Genomic DNA, 22,409 nt, shown 5'->3' on the forward strand with positions numbered 1-22,409 from the left:
ATAATCTTAAACTTGTTCGTACTTGAATAGCTGATGCTGTAGGATCTTTTTGTATTGTTTTTTTCGCGAACGACCTCCAGAATAAAAAATTTTGAAACGAGCTTGGAAATAGTTGATCTATTAATTATATATTTTTTACTCAATTCGTGTAGTGATAAGCCCGTCTTCCAGTCTTCAATAACATTAATTATACCCTTCACCATGAGTGGCAAGGGTATATATAAGTTTGTCATTCCGTTTGTAATTTCTACATTTTTCATTTGCGACCCCATAAAGTATATATATTCTGGATCGTTATAGATAGCTGAGTCGATATAGCCATGTCCGTCTGTCCGCATGTCCGTCTGTGTGTTGAAATCAACATCCCTAATCCCCTAAATAACTTACAAACATGATTGATACATCAAAATCTTCCAGCTCGGTTGCTATTTAAAATCGAGAAAATTGGTCCACAAATGGCCGAGATATAAGCAAAAAACCCAAAAACGCATGTATTTTGTTAGTGTTTTATGAAATCATGTACATATATAATAGCAACATTCTACATTGTAGAATGTTGTTGGGTAGAATCTACAATGTGGAATGAAATGAGAATTACAAATCAAACACACGCGTGCATAATTTGTATGTATTTGAGTGCGTTCGTTCAAAACGGGGTCCCTTCGACTCTACTTGATTGTTCGCACGTAGTGAACTACCACGTAAACCAACCACCGTTTGGTTTATTTTTTTGTTGTTATTTTTGTTCAACATACAATTAAGGTATACTTTGGTGAAGGGTATATAAGATTCGACAAAGCCGAATATAGCTCTGTTACTTGTTTTAAATTCACTGGAGTACTTGTTCCTTATCATTGTTTTTTTTAACAATAAACTGTATAAAACTTAAATTTTACACACTACGCCTTCCATTATTTTTATCTTTTGGAATTTTTAAATGCATTCATTGTGATTCCCGATAACTCACATTGCAAATATGCAGTACCGAGTCAAATTTGTTTTGTCCGTTGCGTTTTGAGTTTTTATATGATTTATCATTGTAATTAATTTTTAATAAAATTATCTTTTACTAAATTAATTTTAAATGAACATTAACAATATTAGTTAATAAAATATATACAAAATACATCCCAAAAAAGCCGTTTTATCAAAAAAATTATGATTTGAGGGGGTGCTTTAGTTATGGCCAATACTGTAGGTACATACCTTTTTATATACTTTTTAAGTAAACTTATTTAGTAGAATCAAAAGTCTCGGTTGTGGCATATGTGTTGTCATCTTCGGTAGATAAAAAAAAGTCGCGTATTTAAAAAAATGGTTGCTAATTGAGTTCGCGTTATATCGAATGCGTGTAAATTAAGTACCGCGCAAATGGTAGTATACATTTTTCACCGATATCGATAACAATTGGTAACTATTGACAGAATTTTATACTTTTATGAGTCGGGTAAATTTTTTACCATTGAATATGTTATTCGATCATTTAATGGAGTAGTACATTCGACTTTACTGAGTAAGTTCATCGATGGTAAAATCTTGCCACATTAATTATTTGCCCTTCCGATTGTATCTAGAAGTGAAAGGTAAGAACGTTGTTTGGTTATTATTTCAGCTCCATCAGTCCCAATTAAACACCAAAATTATGCAAACTTATTTGCAATGTTATTCACATTGATATCTCCATTAAGGTGGATCCTCAATGTATGGAAAAAATTAAAACTCGTCTGTTTCAAAAACGTAGATTAATTTCGGCCCTAATTTTTGTAAATCACGTCACCAAAGTGATATTTATGTGGATAGAAAAAAAATTTCAAACATTTTAAAAATTTCTTTTTGTTTTATATACAAATTCAGAACCGAACAAACGCACCAAAATACAGGGATTGATTTGCCTTTTATAATTTGAAAATTAACACTCATTATTTTTGTATCCCCAATATTTCTCTAAGAGCTAGTTTCTTACTTGTCAGTTAAACTCAGCTTAACACGCTGTTATATTAATCCTGAAACATATTTTGCCGGAATTTAACCAATGATTGTGTTTCTCACTAGTGGATTAATTTTGTTAGCATTGCCATACTTTTCAGTCAAATCACATGTTTCATCATTCTTCAAATTTTTATAAGAAAAAGCAACCGCGTTACATAACTTTTTTTGTAAATTTTAACTTTCTAAAAGAAAAGACATAAAAGTATATAAAATGTATATTAAAAATTATATTGATGTTACACGCCCCGCCGCCCACAGACGAAATATTAAAAATCTGACTATACAGTGTTACTCGCTGGGCTATTCTGAAGATTCCCTGAAAATTTCATCAAAATCGATCCTGTGGTTTTATATATATAGATGGCATTAGCGGTATAATGTAAAAAATTGATTTTGCCTCACCCCTTCGCCCACAGACCGAAAATCAAAAATCTGACTTTAGAGTGTTACCCGCTAGGGAATTCTGAAGATTCCCTGAATATTTCATTGAAATTGGTCCAGCCGTTTTTGAGTTCATTCGGAACATACATCCATTTTTTTTATATATAGATGAAAAATGTTTGTATGAGAAAATTCGACAATTTTCTTTACGAAATCACCGAATGGACCTAATGTAGTATTTTAGGTGTCCAAAACCATATTCAGAAAATTTCCTTTCCAATGATACCAGTTTGGAGCTAATCGGTGGGATGGTCTCAGAGTCTATAACGGACATAGGTAGAAACATTTTTTGTATTTTATATATATATATAGATAGATTGCCCAATAATGGTTTATAAACCAGTTTTAATCTTTTATGAATAAGTCCGTAAATCTGTAAACAGTATTTAAAACATTCTTGAGGTAAAACGACTATAAATAGGTTTTACCTTGAAAACATAAAGTGAACATATCTTGAAAACTAACCGTTCGGACTCTATAAAAAATATGATTTGCACGAGGACCCATTTCAAAAAATTCTATTTTGTATAGTAGCGTTATTGATTCAGTGTTGGGACGGATGATGAACCTTGTCTCGGAAATTAGTATATTGCAACTCTTGCCACCAGGATAATCTCTTTAAATATTTAAAAAAAAGTTAGTGGTTAGTGTTGCGAAATAGGGTATATAAAGCTACTTTCGGTTCGTTCACCATAATGAACAAAAACAAGTCCAAAAATGTAAGTGACTAAATAAACTTTCATTTGCGATATTATACTCATAAATATAACTTTTTAAACTGGATTATGTTTTATTTTAAGTATAAAAAATACGATTACAAATACATAAAAGCTACCCTACTAATAATATATCTCGTTTAATTTATTTTTGCAGGTCCTAAAATTTACAGAATTTAAATTCAAAGGACATAATATATAAATATATAATAATTTTATATAAACTAATGAAACCATATGTATTATAAAACATATAAAATAGATTTGCTTATAAATGGAGTAGAGCTAATGCTATTGGAAGTTCTTCAGAATAATAATATTAAATACAATAAAGGAGGAACGTAATCAATAGAAGTAAGAATGTCGTTTATTAATAACTTGAAAAAAGTTTTCCATTTGGGAGGAGGAGAAGCTAAAAAGAAACGTCATGGCAATAACATAAAAATGGACACTGATCCCGCTGAAATTTGGGAAATTGTTGGCGAGCTCGGAGATGGAGCATTCGGAAAGGTTTATAAAGCTCTAAACAAAGAGACTACACAATATGCTGCTGCTAAAATGTGTATTTTAGAGGCTGTGGCAGACCTAAGCGATCATATGGTGGAAATTGACATATTGTCAGAAATTAAGCATCCAAACATAGTTGAACTTTATGAAGCTTTTTACATAGATCTTAAATTATGGGTAAGAAGTATTGAAAGTTTGAACTCTGAACTATTAAACACATATATGCATTGTTTTGTTTTTAGATGCTTATTGAATACTGCGATGGTGGAGCACTTGATAGTATAATGGTTGAGTTGGAAAAACCACTTAATGAACCTCAGATTGCATATGTTTGCAAACATATGACAGAAGGTTTAGATTTTTTGCATAAAAATAAAGTTATTCACCGTGATTTAAAGGCCGGAAATGTCTTACTGACGATGGAAGGCGGAGTTAAATTGGGTAATTTTCTATATTTAAAAATGTCTATTGTTTTGATTTTAATCTTAAATTAACTTTTATTTTAGCTGACTTTGGGGTATCGGCCAAAAATAAACATACACTTCAAAAACACGATACCTTCATTGGGACCCCTTATTGGATGGCACCGGAATTAGTCTTATGTGAGACGTTTAGAGACAATCCTTATGATCAACAAGTTGATATATGGTCGCTTGGAATTACATTAATTGAATTGGCTCAAATGGAACCCCCTAACAGCGAAATGTCGCCAATGCGAGTTTTACTTAAAATTCAAAAAAGCGATCCGCCAAAGCTAGATCAACCATCCAGGTGGAGCAAAGAGTTTAATGACTTTTTAAAAAATTCTCTTGTTAAGGTAGCTAAAAAAGATGAATGTACCCAAGCAGAAATTATGACCCTTTCCAATATTGTGTTAATTACCAGGGTTTGAAATTTAGTTAAATGTTTTTTACTACGCAATAAATATGAATCGTTTTTATATTATACTGGCTGACCCGGCTAACGTTGTTTTGCCATACAAATTGTTCATAAATCGGCAGAGCCGCATCGTTCTTGTTGAAAGATTTGGATATTGCTCAACTAAAAATACTAAAATCGCCATATAAAAATGGATGGTGAGGGTAGGAGAGTGAAAATTTGGGGTTATAGGTATTTCTTGGATGCCAAATAAAAAAATGCGATAAAAGTTTTTGGCAAACAATTTAAACAAATTTTCTGGATAGAAACACCCTAATTCACTTTCCGACCTATTCTCACCAAATATACATACAAAATTTAATAAAAATCGGTCGAGTCGTGTAGGAGGAGTTCAAACAAAAACATTGTGACACGGGATTTTTATATGAGTTGGTGAAATGCAAAACTCGCTCGTTACACATAAACCGAATTTTGGAATAACACCGAATTTATGAACCTAATTAGTCGAATGTTTTAAATTCTTAAATGTTACTCCATTCTTGACTAAAACTCTATAGTTGAAAAAATTAAATAAACTGCAACATAGAGAAGGACTGTCCGAATCAATAGTTATCTCATTTTGTTTTAATTTTTGTAACGAACGAGTTTTGCCTCTCACCTACTCATATATTCGATAGAGTTGGGCATAATCGTTCTTTTTACTGATTGTTCTTTTTGTTCAGTTGTTCATTTTTATTCTGCGGTGTTTGACTGAACTAAGTGATTGAACGATTTCTCTGTGAATATATTTGCAGATAGTGTACAAAACAAACAGGTCACAACTGCTTTTAGAAACAAATTAGGCAGGATTTTTAAAAATGAAGAAAAGAAGAATGTAATCAAATTCAAACAACTTAAATGCAATTTAAAAACGTTTTTCAAAATATGAATTTGAAACACGTACAGAAATGTAAAACGGACAAAGAGAATAAAGTGAATAAAAAGAACAATAAAGAACAAGAAGACTGAACAACTTCACATTGTTCACTTGACTGAATTGTTCAATTGAACTTGTTCGTTCATTAACAACCCAACTATTATTAGATAGATTGAGCATGAGGTCAAATTTACAAAGTATTTAATTTGTTATTTATTTCCGATATTCCGCTACTCCATTGTGTAGTATCTTTAGGAAAAAATAACAAAATGTTTTTCAAGAAATCAATAAACAACATTGTCAAAATTAAACATTTTAAATATTACACAAACGAAAAATATTTTAAAATACATTAATACTTCACAAAAAACTGCTTTAGCTTCTCATTGTTCAAAATTACAAATTTCAAATTAAAATTTGATATTTTTTGAACATCCAATAAACATGATTAGTGAGTATGTATAACAACTGACATATTCAATTTAGATGTATTTGAAACTTTGTCTGCATTTACATGTATAGACGAAACTTTTTTTTTGAAATGAGTCTTTTATCATAACTAAACAAAACTATTAAATTAATCAAAATCTAAAACAATCCAAAAAGGAATATTCTTTATCATGCTTTTGATTTCTCCAACATGTACAATCAGCGAGAGAGTTGTTTCCAAGAAAAGTTTTATTAAATCTAAAGAAAAAAATCGTTTAAATTATATTCTTTTTATACAAGATTATTTCAGAAGATCTCACTTAAACCCTAAAAAACTCACACATCGCTCATTTGCTGCAACAACGTCATAATTCAAAAAAAGTCGTTTCGAGAAAAACGTCTTTGAATATTTTATGACATTTTACTATTTCTTAAATAAATTTTCAACAAATCATGCGATTTCAGATATATAAATAGTAGAAGTGAATATCTTTCTAATCTGTATTTAACCCAAATTTTTAATTATCAAATATACGAGAAAATATGAAATTTAATTTTGATGTTTACAACAAAAAAAAACACTCACACAAAAAATAATTGACTTTTTTGAAAACTTATAAAACTATATGAAAGACTATAGAACAGCGCCTATTTTTTTAATACTCAGTTCAAAAAACACGAATTTTGAGTTATGACGTTGTTGCAGCAAAATGAAAATATAATTATTCGGTTAATCGAATAATTTTAAATTAACCGAATAAATCTAAACCTCGGTTAATTATTTGCTCGATTAACCGATTAAACCAGAAACCCGATTAATTGAATACCCTAATCAGTATGAAATACAGAAAATAACTATAAAAGTCGTTATATTTAGAAATGTTACAAATAATTAATGTTCTAACAACACAGCGAATTAACTTTAAAGCAGATACCGAAAATGTAGCATAAATTTACAGACATATACAAATACAATTGGGGTATTCACACGGTCTGCTATTAGTCATATTGTCATAATGTCCTATTATATAATAATATTTGTTGTTGTGTTTTAAACAAGAAAAGTGTTATTTTATGGCAAAACAATAAACAAATAGTCAAATAGTCTTATTAGTTTAGAACTTTTTTGTTGGAAACAACCAAAATTTGATTAAAATATATTTTTTAAAGGAAAACTTTTGAATTTGAGGGTGTTTCTGAAATTTTTTGACACAATTTGTTTTCCAAGTTTTTTTTTCTTCATTGTAGCACCGTGTTATTATTTAATTTATTTTTAAAATTTGGGGTCTTTTAATTAAACACATTTATACTTACTTCTCTCTTTATTTTCTATTTTATATCATTGATTTATTACGAACACAAATTGACAAATTGATTACGACAAATTGACAAATTGAAAGACAACTGAACTTGTAAGCTCATTTGAAAAAAATTTCATCGATTAACTTTAACGCACACATTATATTTAGCACAAACAAAAAAACTCTTGACTTTGTTTTGAGAGTTTTCCAATTAAAAGCAACAACAAATGTAAAACTGCACTTTGATTCTTATCACTTTTGCACACAAAAAGCTGTCATTTGACTTAATGTGCATCGCCATGCCTATCAAAAAGCTTATATTTAATACCAATATTACATCTTGTGTCTGAAACAAATAAGGACGTTTAATATAATTTTTTTTTTAAATTTTTAAATGACGCCGAAATAGTTTACGTACATCAACTACTCATAGAATATTTGAGTTATTGTTTTTGTAAAATAATATATTATAGGAAAAACCACTCCAGCGTTCAAACTATTTTTAAATCATATTTAAATAATGTAAACTTACAAAAGAATAGGGTCTGGTCGTCGAAAAAAATCTTTTAAAACTGAACAAAAAAATTGGCTCCTAAAATTCGAGACGATTTGTTAGAAAGATAAAACACAAGGATGCACCCACAAGCTATATGGTTATGAAATGACCAGAAATTACCGAAACCCCGGGAAAACGCTTAATAACTGTAGTCTACAAAAACAGGAGCATTTGAAGAAACCAGATTCCTTTTGGGACAATGTGTTATTTGCCGCCTATAAAATATGGAGAGAAATACATGTTTTTTTTTAATAATAGGTGTACTTAAACTTTATTAGTTCACTGTATATGGGTTTGTTATTTTAGGTCGTCTAATTTCGAGAACAAATTTGAAAAAAATCCAGATAGTTATTAAGTTATTTTATCGGAAGCAAGGTTGTAATACAGGTGGACATAAGCTTTCAGAAACTAAAATTTAAAACCACCATTTTAGAATCCAAGGTGAGATACAGAGTATCAAAGTTGGACAACTTAATTTTGCAAAGCTTTGTGTAGCTCTTAACTTGTACAAATATGGATACATATTCACCCCTATCGCGAATCAATACTTCACATGAAATATGTTCCCATTTCCCATTTTTCGTTCATAAACTTTGTTCACGTGAAAAAATTCCCCATGTTGTGAAATTTTGTAAACAATAAACAGCTGCTACGAACAAAATCATCTATTGTGAATGAAAAAGTTTAGGGGAATATCACATAAATTTCACATGTTTTTCACGATAGGGGTGATTAAATGAAATTTCGCTATAAATCAGAAAATTAAATTAGTGAATTTTTTAAACAAAATTCTAATCATTAAACAAATAAATTTAGCTCTAATTTTTTAAATTTCTTCACAAATTTGAGTAAATTAATTTATTGGGATAGATCTGTCATTTAACTGTAACCTGTAGCTCGTTTCTGTATTTCTCGCATCGGAAAACTTCTCACATGAAGTGTGAAACAAAAAATTCCATCGTTTCTCGATGTGCGAGAAAAAAGTGTTTATGTATTTGAATGCGAAAACAGACAACACAGATTCTGTTCTTACTGGAATATTTCCAGTAATTAAGTGTCAAATGCAAGACAAACGTCAACGAAAGAAAGAAATTATTATAAAACCAAAACAGTGAAAGGCTAAAAAAAATTAAAATGCCAAAATATAACAATTGTTTTATTGATTGTCATCATTTAAATATAAAACAAAAAGTAAAGTGTGGCGCTTAAAACTGCTGAATTTAAAAAAATAATTTAGAAACACTTTTTCTCACATCCTTCCAATAATAGCTGGAAAATTATTTAAATGACAGATAATTCTCGCAAACTCAAGATACAGAAACACTTGTGCGAGAAAAAACATATTTTGTTTCACTTTACACTGTTTTTGTTGCAATTCAATCGTTTCATGCGGAAAGTTTTTCAATTCGAGAAATACAGAAACGGGCTACTGTTCGTGAAATATTGTAAATAAAATAAACTTTGTTTAATACAAAAGCTCAATAAATTATAAAATTTAAAAACTAAAATTTATTTTTTCAAAAATATTTTTTTTTTATTATTTATTCATCTTAAAATTTCAAAATTTATTACGATACCTTAAACGAACATTTTTTATGAGCTTTCAAATCGAAATTATAAATATGTATGCATGCGAGTAGATGAAAATTAAAAACCTATTTGGCTTAAAATTGTGTCGTATATTTCTCAAAAAATATTTTTTTTTCATTGTGTTATACGTTATTACTTCAATATTTTAGCAAAATCAAATATATATAAAAAAAATTTTGCAGATATTGTTTACATTTTTAGCAATATCGTACCGACAGTGTAGAGTTTGTATATTTCTGCTTGGGTAATTAAGTTTTGTTATATATTTAATCTTAATTTTTTTCGTCAATAGGATCCACAACAAAGACCATCTACTGAAGCGTTGTTGCAACATGCTTTTATTAATCGCGAAATAGACGCTAAACCCATAAAAGACCTCTTACTGGAGTATAGAGCGGAAGTGGTAGAAGAAGTGGTTGACGATGAGACAGAGGTAAATATACATAGCATTTGTATAAACATTAAAGTGTCCCGTTAGAAATTTTTTGTAGAAAACCCTCTCAAACAGAACACGGGAAAAATAAAAAAATCGTTCCTTTCAGCGATTGAAAATCACGATTTTAGTAAAAGAATCAAAACATAGTCTGTATCGAGTTATTTTTGAAAAATACAAATTAGTCTACCATTAAAGATTTGAAAATAAGTATAAACGGATAGAAAAATATTTGTCAAAATCACAAATTGTATGTAAAAGTATATGTAAAATAATGATACAAGGAATGTGTCGAAAACTTTTAATCGGCAAATGGAAATAAAATATGCAATATATTTAATCACGAAACACCTAAAAATTCCACGAACTACCGACAGTAATGTTTTAATATGGTGCAAATAGCTTGTATGACATTATGACCTATGTAAATCCATCAAATGTCCCCAGTGCACAGTGGGGGAATGAAACTGAAAAGTGGAAATAAATCTGTAACTTCTAAACGAATAGCCCGATTTTAATAAAATTTCCCATGGCTATAGAGGAGGTGTTGATAAGTTTAAGTTTTGAATTTGGGCTTATAACACCAAGGAGGGGCCGAACCACAATGCCACAAATTGTAGTACCTTGGGTATATCAAAAATTATGCCAAATTCTTGTTTGCGATCAGATTTGAAAGATTTTTTATATATGGTAATCTACTAGACGAGATCTACAAAAAACTTATTCTTATGCTTATTCGCATTTGAAAAGTAAAATTTTATTTATTGCTAATAACGAAACCAATTCTTTTTGAATTAACAAAAATTTTTTTAATAATTTTATTAATAACTTAAAAAAAATAAAAAAAGTAGTTTTTTCGCCATTTAATATTAAATTATACAGAAAATAAGAAAAAGATAAGTAATGTGTTTATATTTGAATATATTTGAAATATTATAAGAGCAAAATAATATCAAATTTCGAATCATTGCGTGGTCCAGAGCCTTCCGAAGTAGACCTATTTTTTATGTAAAATTCAACTTTAGACAACATTTTTTCTAATCGCATAGCTGCTTTCAAAAAATTAAGACATGTCCATGTATGTTCTTCAATATTGTGCAAAGGGATTTCATAGCCCCTAGCTTGGTGCCTTCAATAGATCCAAAAATCCCAATTTTAGGATTTTTGATAAATATTTTGGGATTGTCATTAACAATTCACAAATATCGTGCCATAACCGACATCGATAGTTCTCCATCATTCGCATTATCTCACAAAATACCATCGCTGTATAATGTACCGTTATGATTTTACAGCAAAAACAATTTAGACGTATGTACATTTTATTGTTTTTCTTACATATTATGTGAAAATGAAGTGGCGCTTACGTCTTTTTTCGTTTTAACAACTTAATTAATATTAGTCTTATAAGATTAAAAATGTTAATTTGAATCTTTGTATATGAAAATAATTTGAAAAAATTAAACATTAAGTTGTTTTTTTAATAAAATCGTAAGGGCGTAACTGCCTTAACTTTAAATAGTAGCTAGCCATCATGACAGCGTAAGCGATATAAATATCCGTTATATTGGAAATATATGAAATAAACTAAATGCAATGTATAGTTAAAAAGTAACAGTGCATCACGGTAATACTTAGACTTCAACCAAAGTTATTTAAAAAAACATTCCCCTGTAAAATTTGTTTTTTTGTGGTTATGACTCGATATCTTTTTCACTTTTGGATTTCGGTCAAAAGTTTCTATATAGGTGTAAAATTTCATTAAAAATGATTCAAAAACAAAACTTTTATTACATTTTAAAAATTAAAATTTTAAAAAATCAGCTACCATTTTTTATTCATATATTTTCGAAAAAAGTATTATATCAATTATTTACTTCTTAAAAATTTTGTACATTTTTGAAAATAGGACATAATTGATATGGCTAAAGCAATGTTTTATGTAGATCTCGATATATATGAAAATCTTCCAAATCTGATCGCAAACAAAAATTTGGCATCATTTTTAATTTTTGATATTACCGAGGTGTCCCAATTTGGGGCATTGTGGTTCGGCCCCTCCTTGATGCTATAATCCCAAATTCAAAACTTAAACTTGCCAACACCTTCCCTATAGCCATAGGAAATTTTATTAAAATCGGGCTATTCGTTTAGAAGTTACAGATTTGTCCACCTTTTTTTCAGTTCCCACACTGTGCAGTGTCGCTCTATCATGACAAGAATGATTTGTATCAAAAAGTGTAACATTATATATTATATACCATTTATATGTTTGAAATGAATACCTTTTAGATGTTTTCCCATTACACTGTGCAACAACCAAAATCGGAATGCGATGAAACCAAAAGCAAATGAAAGCTTACGTTTTCCATAACAAGGCTTTTTTTTAGTTCAGCACACAGAGGTATGAGAAAAAAAAGAGGGAAATAAATCTGTAACTTCTAAACAGTTAGTCAGATTTGAATGAAATTTCACATGCGCAAACAGGAAGTGTTGTCGAGTTTAAGTTTTGAATTTGGACCTCATGTGACCAGGTGTCCCCAAAGTAGGAGACCTCGGGTATGTTCAATTTTAAAAACAATCCTATTTCTTCGTTTGTGTTCCGATTTCCAAAAAATTACATATATAGAATCTCCTTGTCGAGTACTACATCAAAAAACTGGAGTAGGGTTGGTAAAAATGTTAAAAATTTAATATTCAATTGCGAATATCTCCTAAGCTATAAGAGATAATTGATAGCTATGTAGTACTCGACAAGAAGATTCTATATGTGTTTTTTTGAAATCGGAACACAAACGAAGAAATAGGATTGTTTTTAAAATTGAACATACCCGAGGTCACCTACATTGAGGACACCTGGTCCCGCCCTTGGCGGCCCCATGAGGTTCAAATTCAAAACTTAAACTCGACAACACTTCCTGTTTGCGCATGTGAAATTCAAATCGGACTAACTGTTTAGAAGTTATAGATTTATTTCCCTCCTTTTTTTCTCATACCACTGTGCAGCGCTAGATTTTTTTACACGCATTTGATGTTAGTCATTTTGGGACGCTGGCTAACAAGAAAAAATCATTAAACATTTCATAAAACAATGCCTATTTATTTTTACTCTCCCGGAAAGTTGTGGTATCTTACTATTTTTGGGATCGCGGAATCCATTTTTGATATTTATTTTTACCTAAAACTCACGCTACAAGGCGCTGTACAGTGGTGTAGAAAAAAAGAGGGAAACATGTCTAACTTCTAAACGGTTGGTCCAATTTTAATGAAATTTAACATGCGAAAAGAGGAATTGTTGTCGAGGCGCAGGCAGGGGTTCCCAAAGTAGGACATATCGGGTATGTTAAATATTTAATACAATAATATTTCTTCGTTTGCTCTCAGATTTAAAAAAAAATACATACTTATATAGAATATCCTCGTCGAGCACTATAAAAAACATGTCTTAGTTATCAATTAAATCTTATAGCTTAGGAGATATTCGCATTTGAAAATTAAATTTTCAACATTTCAACTACCCTACTCCAGCTTCTTTTATTGAACTAAAAACAAATGTATATGTCAAATAAAAAAATAATTGTTTAAAAACCATTACTGAGTCCAAAGTTATGTGCTATTGAATTTAAAAAATTTAAAAAATAAAATTTTTCGCTAGTTTTTAGGGAAAAAAGTACTTTTTATCTTTTTAATTTATCTAAAAATTTCTTAGAAGATGTATAAACAGTTTATACTTTTTGAAAAGATAACTTTACATCAAATATCAGAAATGAAAAAAAATTTAAAAATTTTCCATACCGAGGGAACCAAAATACGCCTATTTTTTAATGTAAAATTAAAATTTAAGGCAAAAATTCTCAAATCGCATAGCCGATATTAAAATAGCGTAAACCATTTTAGATGGCCCAATATGTTCTTAATTATTTTGTAAAAAGGTTTCGATCTCCCCACCCCTAGTATGGGTGGGGATACTAAAAAAATACTAAAAAATCTTATTTTTGGGATTTTTAAATTTTTGTAGTGCTCGACGAGGAGATTCTATATACGTATTTTTTGTTAAATCAGAGAGCAAACGAAGATATTATTGTATTAAATATTTAACATACCCGAGATGTCCTACTTTGGGAACCCCTGCCTGCGCCCTTGATGGGCTTATGAGATCCTAGTTCAAAACTTTAACGCGACAAGAATTCCTCTTTTCGCATGTCAAATTTCATTAAAATCGGACCAACCGTTTAGAAGTTACAGATATATTTCCCTTTTTTATACACCACTGTGCAGCGCCCTCTAGCGTGAGTTTTAGGTAAAAACAAATATCAAAAATGGATTCCCCGACCACAAAAATAGAAAGATACCACAACTTTCCGGGAGAGGTAAAATAAATACCCATTGTTTTATCAAATGTTTAATGATTTTTTCTTGATAGCCAGCGTCCCAAAATCACTAACTTCAAATGCGTGGGGGTAAAAAAAATCTAGCGCTGAACTAAAAAAAGCCTTGAGAGTTTTGTTATGGAAAACGTAAGCTTTCATTTGCTTTTGGTTACATCCAATTCCGATTCGGAAAGTTCGATTTTGTGTCACAGTGTTATTAATAATCTGCGGAAAGAAAGTAGGTTTTCATTAAGGTTGTCATTATTTATGTGAGATTTGTTGCTCCAAGATGGTAAGCTCGTTGTAGCATTCTCTAGATCTATAATGAATTAGTCGGCATATGAGGGGCTTATTGTTTGCAAGTTACTACATTTTTTGGGAAATTAAAACAACTTAGAAATCATATTTCATAAACAAAATGCTCCAATGTGATTTTCAACAGCACTGATTTTGCTCTAAAAGCAGAGACCGAAAATAACGGATTCATTTTCATTTCAATGGTAAATTCTCATTCGCAGCCATTTAAAAATAATTTTTTGTGATATATCACTGAGAGAGTGATTTATTCGAGAAAATTTTAGGTTTGGGGTTGAGAGAAACAGAAAAGAAACAAACACAAATAATCTGGATGAGTGATTTATAATTTATTTTTTTCGTAAAGGTTAGCTTGTGACTTTTATTTGCGAACATGAAAAATAAATGGCAAAAATGCATTTGATGCAAATAAAGGCTTAAATATATAAAATTTATCAAAAGATTAATAACAATTTAAAAAAATTCTCATTTCTGTTACTCAGACTTCATTACTTCATACTTATCATATTATTTCCATAATTTGTTAAAAATTACTAATAATAGGTCTGTTCATTTACTTTCCCAGTAAATAAATATTAATGATAAAGATTTGCCAGAATGGATTTCTAAGTTAGTTAAGAATAATGGAGATTCTTGCAATATTTATGTTATTTTTCGTTTTTAAACGAATTATTTTATTCTTTTTTCTAAAATGCGTTTATAGTTATGAAACACTAGCTATTGTAATATTCCTTAATATAAATATAAAGGATATTCATTTAATTTTATTATATTTTATTATAAGTACTATTAATATTGCGTTTTTATTTGTGACATGCTTTGCATTTGGCCCATTTGGCTCATAGAATAAATTTTCGTATAAAAAGTAGTCACAGAATTCCATTTCAATCGAAAGTTGAATCAATTAATTCTGTTTTTGCCTTATATTATATAAATCAAACGGAATCTGAGGAAGCCAAAACAAAATCGGAATATTAACTAGGAAATTGAAACCATTCCAAACAAAATGTGTGGATATAGAAGATAATGGGGAAATCCAAACAAATCTTAATTATTTACTGTATCAATTTTGTTATGTATAGTAGAGTGTCCCTTAGAATTAAATTTTTTGAAATGTTGAAACGGTACTCCCTAAAAACTTTCGTAATGACCTAAAATACCACCAAAAAAAATTTTAGCTTGTTCTAAGAAGGGCAACCAGTGCCGACTTTCGATTTAGTTTTGAGGTGCATTTACAAGTATTTACAATATGCACTTTTTTCAGTTTTTTATACCCTTCAGCTTCGTGAAAAGGGTATATATAAGTTTGTCATTCCGTTTGTAATTTCTACATTTTTCATTTCCGACCCTATAAAGTATATATATTCTGGATCCTTATAGATAGCGGAGTCGATTAAGCCATGTCCGTCTGTCTGTCTGTCTGTCTGTCTGTCTGTTGAAATCAATTTTCTGAAGGCCCCAGATATCTCCGGGATCCAAATCTTCAACAATTCTGTCAGACATACTTTCGAGAATTTTGCTATTTAAAATCAGCAAAATCCGTCCATAAATAACGGAGATATGAGCAAAAATCCGAGACAACCTCTGAAAATTTCATCAAAAAACGCAATGTATTGCATGCTTTGACAAAAAACAACAAAACGTATGTTTGGATGTGCAAGTTTTGTGTATTTTGTTTTTTTAGTGTTTTGTTTCTTTTGGCGTTGTTGTTGTTTTTTATACAACTAAACGTTTGTTTGGTTGTGTGTTGGTTTTTTTTTACAAAAAAGCAACAAAACGTATGCTTTGCGTATTTTGTTTTTTTTTGTGTTTTGTTTCTTTTGGCGTTGTTGTTGTTTTTTATACAACTAAACGTTTGTTTGGTTGTGTGTTGGTTTTTTTGTCAAATAAGCAACAAATCGTATGTTTGGATGGAAGCATATGCTTTGCGTATTTTGTTTTTCTTTTGTGTTTTGTTTCTTTTGGCGTTGTTGTTTTTTATACAATTAAACGTATGTTTGGATGTGTGTTGGTTTCATTGGCTTGCGTATTTTGTTTTTTCTTTTGGTGTTTTGTTTCGTTTGGCGTTGTTGTTTTTTGTGTTCTTGATAAATTTAGGATGCTGTACGCTGAAAGTGGGCAATGTACATACATATATACTAATTATAAAAAATAATAATGCATCCACAACAAAGGTGAAGGGTATATAAGATTCGGCATAGCCGAATATAGCACTCTTACTTGTTTTTTTTTTTTAATTTTGCTATTAAGTAATTACTTTTGCAATTTAATTTAAAAGAATAGAAATGTGTACGTAATTTTCGTTCTAATGAGATATAATAGACAAAAATTGGTTAAAAAATGTTAAAGTTATTAAAAAATCGCCGTGCCATTACGTGTCTCAGGCCACTTGAACAAGAAATTTAGGAACAAAATTAACATATTTTGAGAAATATTAAAACCAAAGTTTATTCTTACTTAAAATATATCCATATTTACATGTATATGAGTTTTTATATTCATAGGATACAGTTAACATATTCGCAGGTATAACCAAAAAAATATTTTTTTAACAGCAGTTTCAAAACTCCAATTTCAAATTGTTAAAAATTTTCTTAAACAAATGCTCTTAAGGGTTAATTTAGATTTTTGTGCTGTTATTGTAAATATTATATTTTTCTTAAGTTTCATGACAATCGGCACAAAAGTATATAATATTTCGCTATCTTTCCATTAGAAATTCCAACATTCGCTAGTCGATATTCGATAGACAACGAATATCGTTTGTCGAATGCAACTCATAATAGAAGTCTAAAATGAAATCCTATCTTGCGGATTTCGACTTTTATCCAATGATATTTCAGTATATATCTTTTTTAATAATTTTTTTATTGGATAAAAGTCGAAATGCGCAAGATAGGATTTGATTTTAGACCTATGGTTTCTTGGGGAAGATTTCTTAGAATTTTCCATAGAATGCGTTTCTGCTATACGATTTTTTAAGAAAAAAAATCGACCCAGCCTAATGTTTGAGAAATTAACATTTTAAATAATTTATACTAAAATCATTATTTTCAATCGCGGGATCAATACAAATGATACAAAATATTTATTTTTATTTTTCTACGTGCCATTTGACTGGTATTCCTACGAGAAATTCGTAAAAGGGCTGCCTTTATTTAACATTGCAAATATTTTAAGTATATTATTTTACATTTAAATTACGCTAAATGTAGTTGCTGTTCATTGAATTTTACCCAGGCATAGAATATATTCATTACCTAAGAGTGCAAATTATGAAAAAAAATAATATATTGGGGAAATAACAAATTTTGTGAAAGTATAAAAATTAAAAATAAAAACTAATGGTGTGTGATAATTGTTCGCACGTAGTGAACTACCACGTAAAGCAACAAACCAAATATATATATGTACACACAGTTACTAAAGTATACGTACGATCTTTTTGGACTTTTTGGGCTTTTTTTTTAAAATCTATATATTTAAAAATACACGGCCTGAATCATTGATTCACTCATTCACTGACTCATCAGTCATGACTGAGTGAATGAATGAGTCAGGCCTTATATTTGTAAATATATAGATTTTTTAAACAAAAAGTCTTGTCTTTCTATCATGATTGCAACCCGTGCCGACTTGCGATTTAGTTTTGAGGTGCATTTATAAGGGGGGAAAAAATTCAATTATTTCAGTTTTTGTGAAAATTTTGCTATTAAGTAATTACTTTTGCAATTTAATTTAAAAGAATCGAAATGTGTACGTAATTGTCGTTCTAAAATTGGTTTAAAAATGTTAAAGTTATTAAAAATTCGCCAGGCCATTAATGTGTCTCAGGCCACTAGAACAAGAAATGTAGGAACAAAATTAACATATTTGGGAAATAGTAAAATAAAAGCTAATTTTTACTTAAAATGCCATATTTACCTATTCGCAGGTATGACCAAAAAAAATAATTTTTTAACAGCACACAGTGGTATGAGAAAAAAAAGATGGCAATAAATCTGTAACTTCTAAACCATTGATCCGATTTGAATGAAATTTCACATGCGCAAAGAGGAAGTCTTGTTGAGCTGTCAATTATCTCTTATAGCTTAGGAGATATTCGCATTTGAAAATTAAATTTTCAACACCCTACTTTACCCACCCTTATCTAGTTTTTTGATGACCGCGGTTCCAAATATTTCCCGATTTTCTCCATTTTTCTTTTGTAGCATTAATAGGGGGGTCAGACGGCATGTATTGCTTGTGTATTGGGACATGTATTCGATACACATGGAATTCCATGTGTATATCAAAATTCACGTTATACATACGATTCATAATTTCCATGTTCAAACGTACATATGTAATTGCATGTGACATAACCTCTATTAGTTTATATGTTTGTTGTTTTTAACAATATATTTATTTAAAACATTTTTAAATCACAATAAATATATTTAATGCAATGAAATTTATTTTGTTATGATTTTTCTTTACTATTTTTTGTTTTGTTTTTTTATTTTGCACTCACACAGTGTTGTATTTCAAAATACAACACTGTTATACACACGAAAATAGAACATGCTCTAATTGCAAAAAATGTCACGAGTAATACACATGTATTTTACATACACAAAGTTTCATATGGATCACACGGTAAGTATATGTTTACATATGGAAAAATGTCCCAATACATGGCACAAAACACAAGCAATACATGCCGTCTGACCCCCCTTTAACAACAGATGTATATATCAAATAAAGAAAGAATTGTTTAAAAATCATGACTGAATCCAAAGTTACATGCATTTGAATTTAAAAAAATTTAAACAGGCGATTTTTCGCTATTTTTTTGGGGAAAAAGTACTTTTATTCTTTTTAAGTTATCTAAAAAATTTCTAAGAGGATATATAATGAATTTGCACTGTTAACATCAAATATTTTAAATGAAAAAAAAATTTAAATCGATATTTTGATATCGATTATGCGATTTGAGAATTTTTGCCCTAAAGTTGAATTTTACATAAAAAATAGGCGTTTTTTCAATGGTCCTGGTCCCCTCGGTATCAAAAATAATAAATTTTTTTTTCATTTAAAATATTTGATGTAAAGTTAGCTCTTCAAACAGTGCAAATTCATTATACAGTGGTTGACAAAACAATGGGAACTTTTCCAAATATTTCATTAGTGGCCTAAAATCTGAAATAATTTTTTAAAAAATTTAACATTTTTGTAGTATTTTATTTGTATACTTTTATTAACTTAATTTAACAAAAAACAAAGGACAAAATTAATTAAATTCTAAAAATGAGAAAACAAAATTAAAAGATTTCTTTATTACGATATTGACAATAACTTAATATTTTGTTGGGTATCCCTTATTTTTTATAATTGCTACACATCGACGATGCATTGAACCAATTAAAAAGTCAATGGTCTCCTTTGATATATTTTGCCATTCCCTTATAACCGCCTCCGATAAATCTTCCTTCCTGGTGTAATTTTGGGTCCTTATTTTACGATCTACAATTTCCCATAGATTTTCTAGTGGATTGAGATCTTTCGATTGGGCAGGCCACTTCAAAACACGTACCTCGTTGGATTGTAACCACTCGGTTACAACCCTAGGGGTGTGTTTCGGGTTGTTGTCGTGTTGGAATCTCCAAACTATGTTTAATATGGTTCAGTATCCTATACCTGTCATGGTATCTTTTATACTATGAAATGGGCCCATACCTTGCCCTGAAAAACACCCCCATACCATAATATTGCCACCTATCTTTTTCTAATCTTTTTCCCTTTGGTCGTCCTACAAATGTTCTCCCATCACTGCCTCTTAAATTGTATTTGGATTCGTCGGAAAAGAGGACAGTATTCCATTTCTGTATCGACCAGTTTAAAGTATCCCTGGCTAATTGTAGACGAGCAGAACGGTTCTTTTTAGAAATGAGTGGTTTTTTCACAGGACGATAGCAACCAAGACCAGCCTCATTTGCCCTGCGACTAACTGTTCGGGTACTTATTTCTAATTTTAGGCTATTAACAACCTCTCGAGGAGTTATTTTAGGGAATTTCTTGAACTCTCTCGCTATTAAATTATCTTGTCTAGGAGTATTCTTACGAGGTCTTCCACCTAAATGTTGAGTTTTTACAGAACCGGTCTCACGAAATTTCTTTATAATTTTTGAAACTGCTGATTTATTTATTGAATATTTGTCACAGATACTTTTTTGTTTTAAACCAGCTTTAAAATCGTTAATTATTTCATTTTTTAAGTCTTCACAAATCTTAACTTTAGCCATTTTCGTTAACTTTGAAAAAAAGCAATTATGCGAAAAACTTAGAAAAAGAAATTGTGAAAAATTACCAGAATTTAAAAATAATAATAACTGTAAACAGGATGCTTTTTACATCGTTCTTTTTTTATATCTTTTTTTTCTTTATTGAATCTTTCTTTTTAGAAATTTACAATAAGTATTCAAATCTTAACCGAAACTAAAACTAAAGTTGTTATTGCCGCTGCAATGTCCAACATGAGTGCTCGTTAAATGATTATCTGGCCAGATCCAGTGTTTCCAATCGCCTCAGTCGTCTATGACCCTCAAATGACAGCAACTCCCTGGCGAGGGGGTTTGGATGATCCATTAGTTTTGAAATATATTTTAGACTGGAGAGTTTGATCTCCTCGTGTATTACTTTGCAATTTTTCAACGTTAGATGAGGAGGCTGTTCCCCATAGCTGAATGCCGTTTAGCCATATCGGTTTTATAATTGTTTTGTACAAAAGCACTTTGTATTCCAACTCTAGAGCAGACCTCGGGCCAATTAACCAGTACAACTGAACTGACTTTAATTTTATTTGCGTAACCTTGGATTCAATATGGTGGGACCATGTTAAACGGCGATCAAGATGGATACCTAGATATCTCACATGGCTCTGTTCTGGGATTTTGATATTATTTATCTGTATGGAAGGGCAACTTCCTCGTCTTAAAGTAAATGTAACGTGAATGCATTTTGTTGCATTGACCTTAATTTGCCATTTGTTCAGCCATTTTTCCAAATAATGCGGAGCAATACTGCTTGCTCTCGAAGGTTTTCCGAATAAGTGTACTTATCCGATGTACCTGTTCGATAGTACTATGTTTCCTTCTGAAACCAAATTGATGGTCAGGAATAATGCAATTTTCGTCAAGGTGTACTATAAGTCTCTCAAGTAACAACTTTTCAAAAAGTTTTGATAATATTGACAATAGGCTAATGGGACGGTATGATGTCACTTGAGTGACATCTTTTCCCGGTTTTGGTATCATAACTATATCAGATATTTTCCATGAGGATGGGAAATATCCAATACGTAGTATTGAGTTAAATATGAACAAAATAATTCTCAGTGCTGAGTTGGGCAGATTACTTATCATCGTGGTAGTAATTTTATCTATACCAGGTGATTTTCCAGCCTTAAGACCTTTGACCGTCGTCCTCACGGCAGAGAACTGGATTTTAGTGGGGCTGGCACCACATTATTTATGACATTATCTCTAATATATGAATTTGTATCATTTGGGGTAAATACATTCTCCAAGTGATTGGCAAATGCTTCGATTTTTCTGAAGTATTTTTTGCCCATTCTCCGTTATGAAGGCGTATGGGCGACTCATATACAATAGGAACGAAAAAGTTCAGTTCTAGTTCAGTTCGGACGTGTTAATTTTTAGTCCGAGTTAACTCGTTATTTTAATGTATCTATCGGAAAATAAATATAAATATCACCTGTTTATTATTTACGCGAAAGGACGCTTTTTTTTAATAATATTATTAAATAAAAAAATCAAAACAACAACTAAAAGACAAATAAGTAAAAAAAAAATTCTTTATATTTTTTTTTTCTTTTTTTGAACCTTTTTTGTGCATTGACTATTAAATAAAGATCAAGAGTGTTAACGAAAGTAATTACAAATACTCTTAAATGAGTCTCTTCAACG

General features: G+C 30.1%; 1 protein-coding gene across 3 annotated transcripts in view; it reads left to right on the forward strand.

Annotated features, from left to right (window-relative positions):
- Slik (Sterile20-like kinase) overlaps window positions 1–22,409 on the forward strand; it is a 181,917-nt gene that overhangs the window by 33,116 nt on the left and 126,392 nt on the right. For all 3 annotated transcript variants that reach the window (XM_065512570.1, XM_065512569.1, XM_065512571.1), the window contains exons 2-5: window positions 3,304–3,830; window positions 3,896–4,094; window positions 4,160–4,470; window positions 9,617–9,757. In XM_065512570.1, the coding sequence (XP_065368642.1) occupies window positions 3,507–3,830; window positions 3,896–4,094; window positions 4,160–4,470; window positions 9,617–9,757 (975 nt within the window). In that variant the 5' untranslated portion in view covers window positions 3,304–3,506. The remainder of the gene's footprint in view (window positions 1–3,303; window positions 3,831–3,895; window positions 4,095–4,159; window positions 4,471–9,616; window positions 9,758–22,409) is intronic.

This window comes from Calliphora vicina, chromosome 5 (genome assembly GCF_958450345.1).
Source record: "Calliphora vicina chromosome 5, idCalVici1.1, whole genome shotgun sequence".
Classification (NCBI taxonomy): Eukaryota; Metazoa; Arthropoda; class Insecta; order Diptera; family Calliphoridae; genus Calliphora; species Calliphora vicina.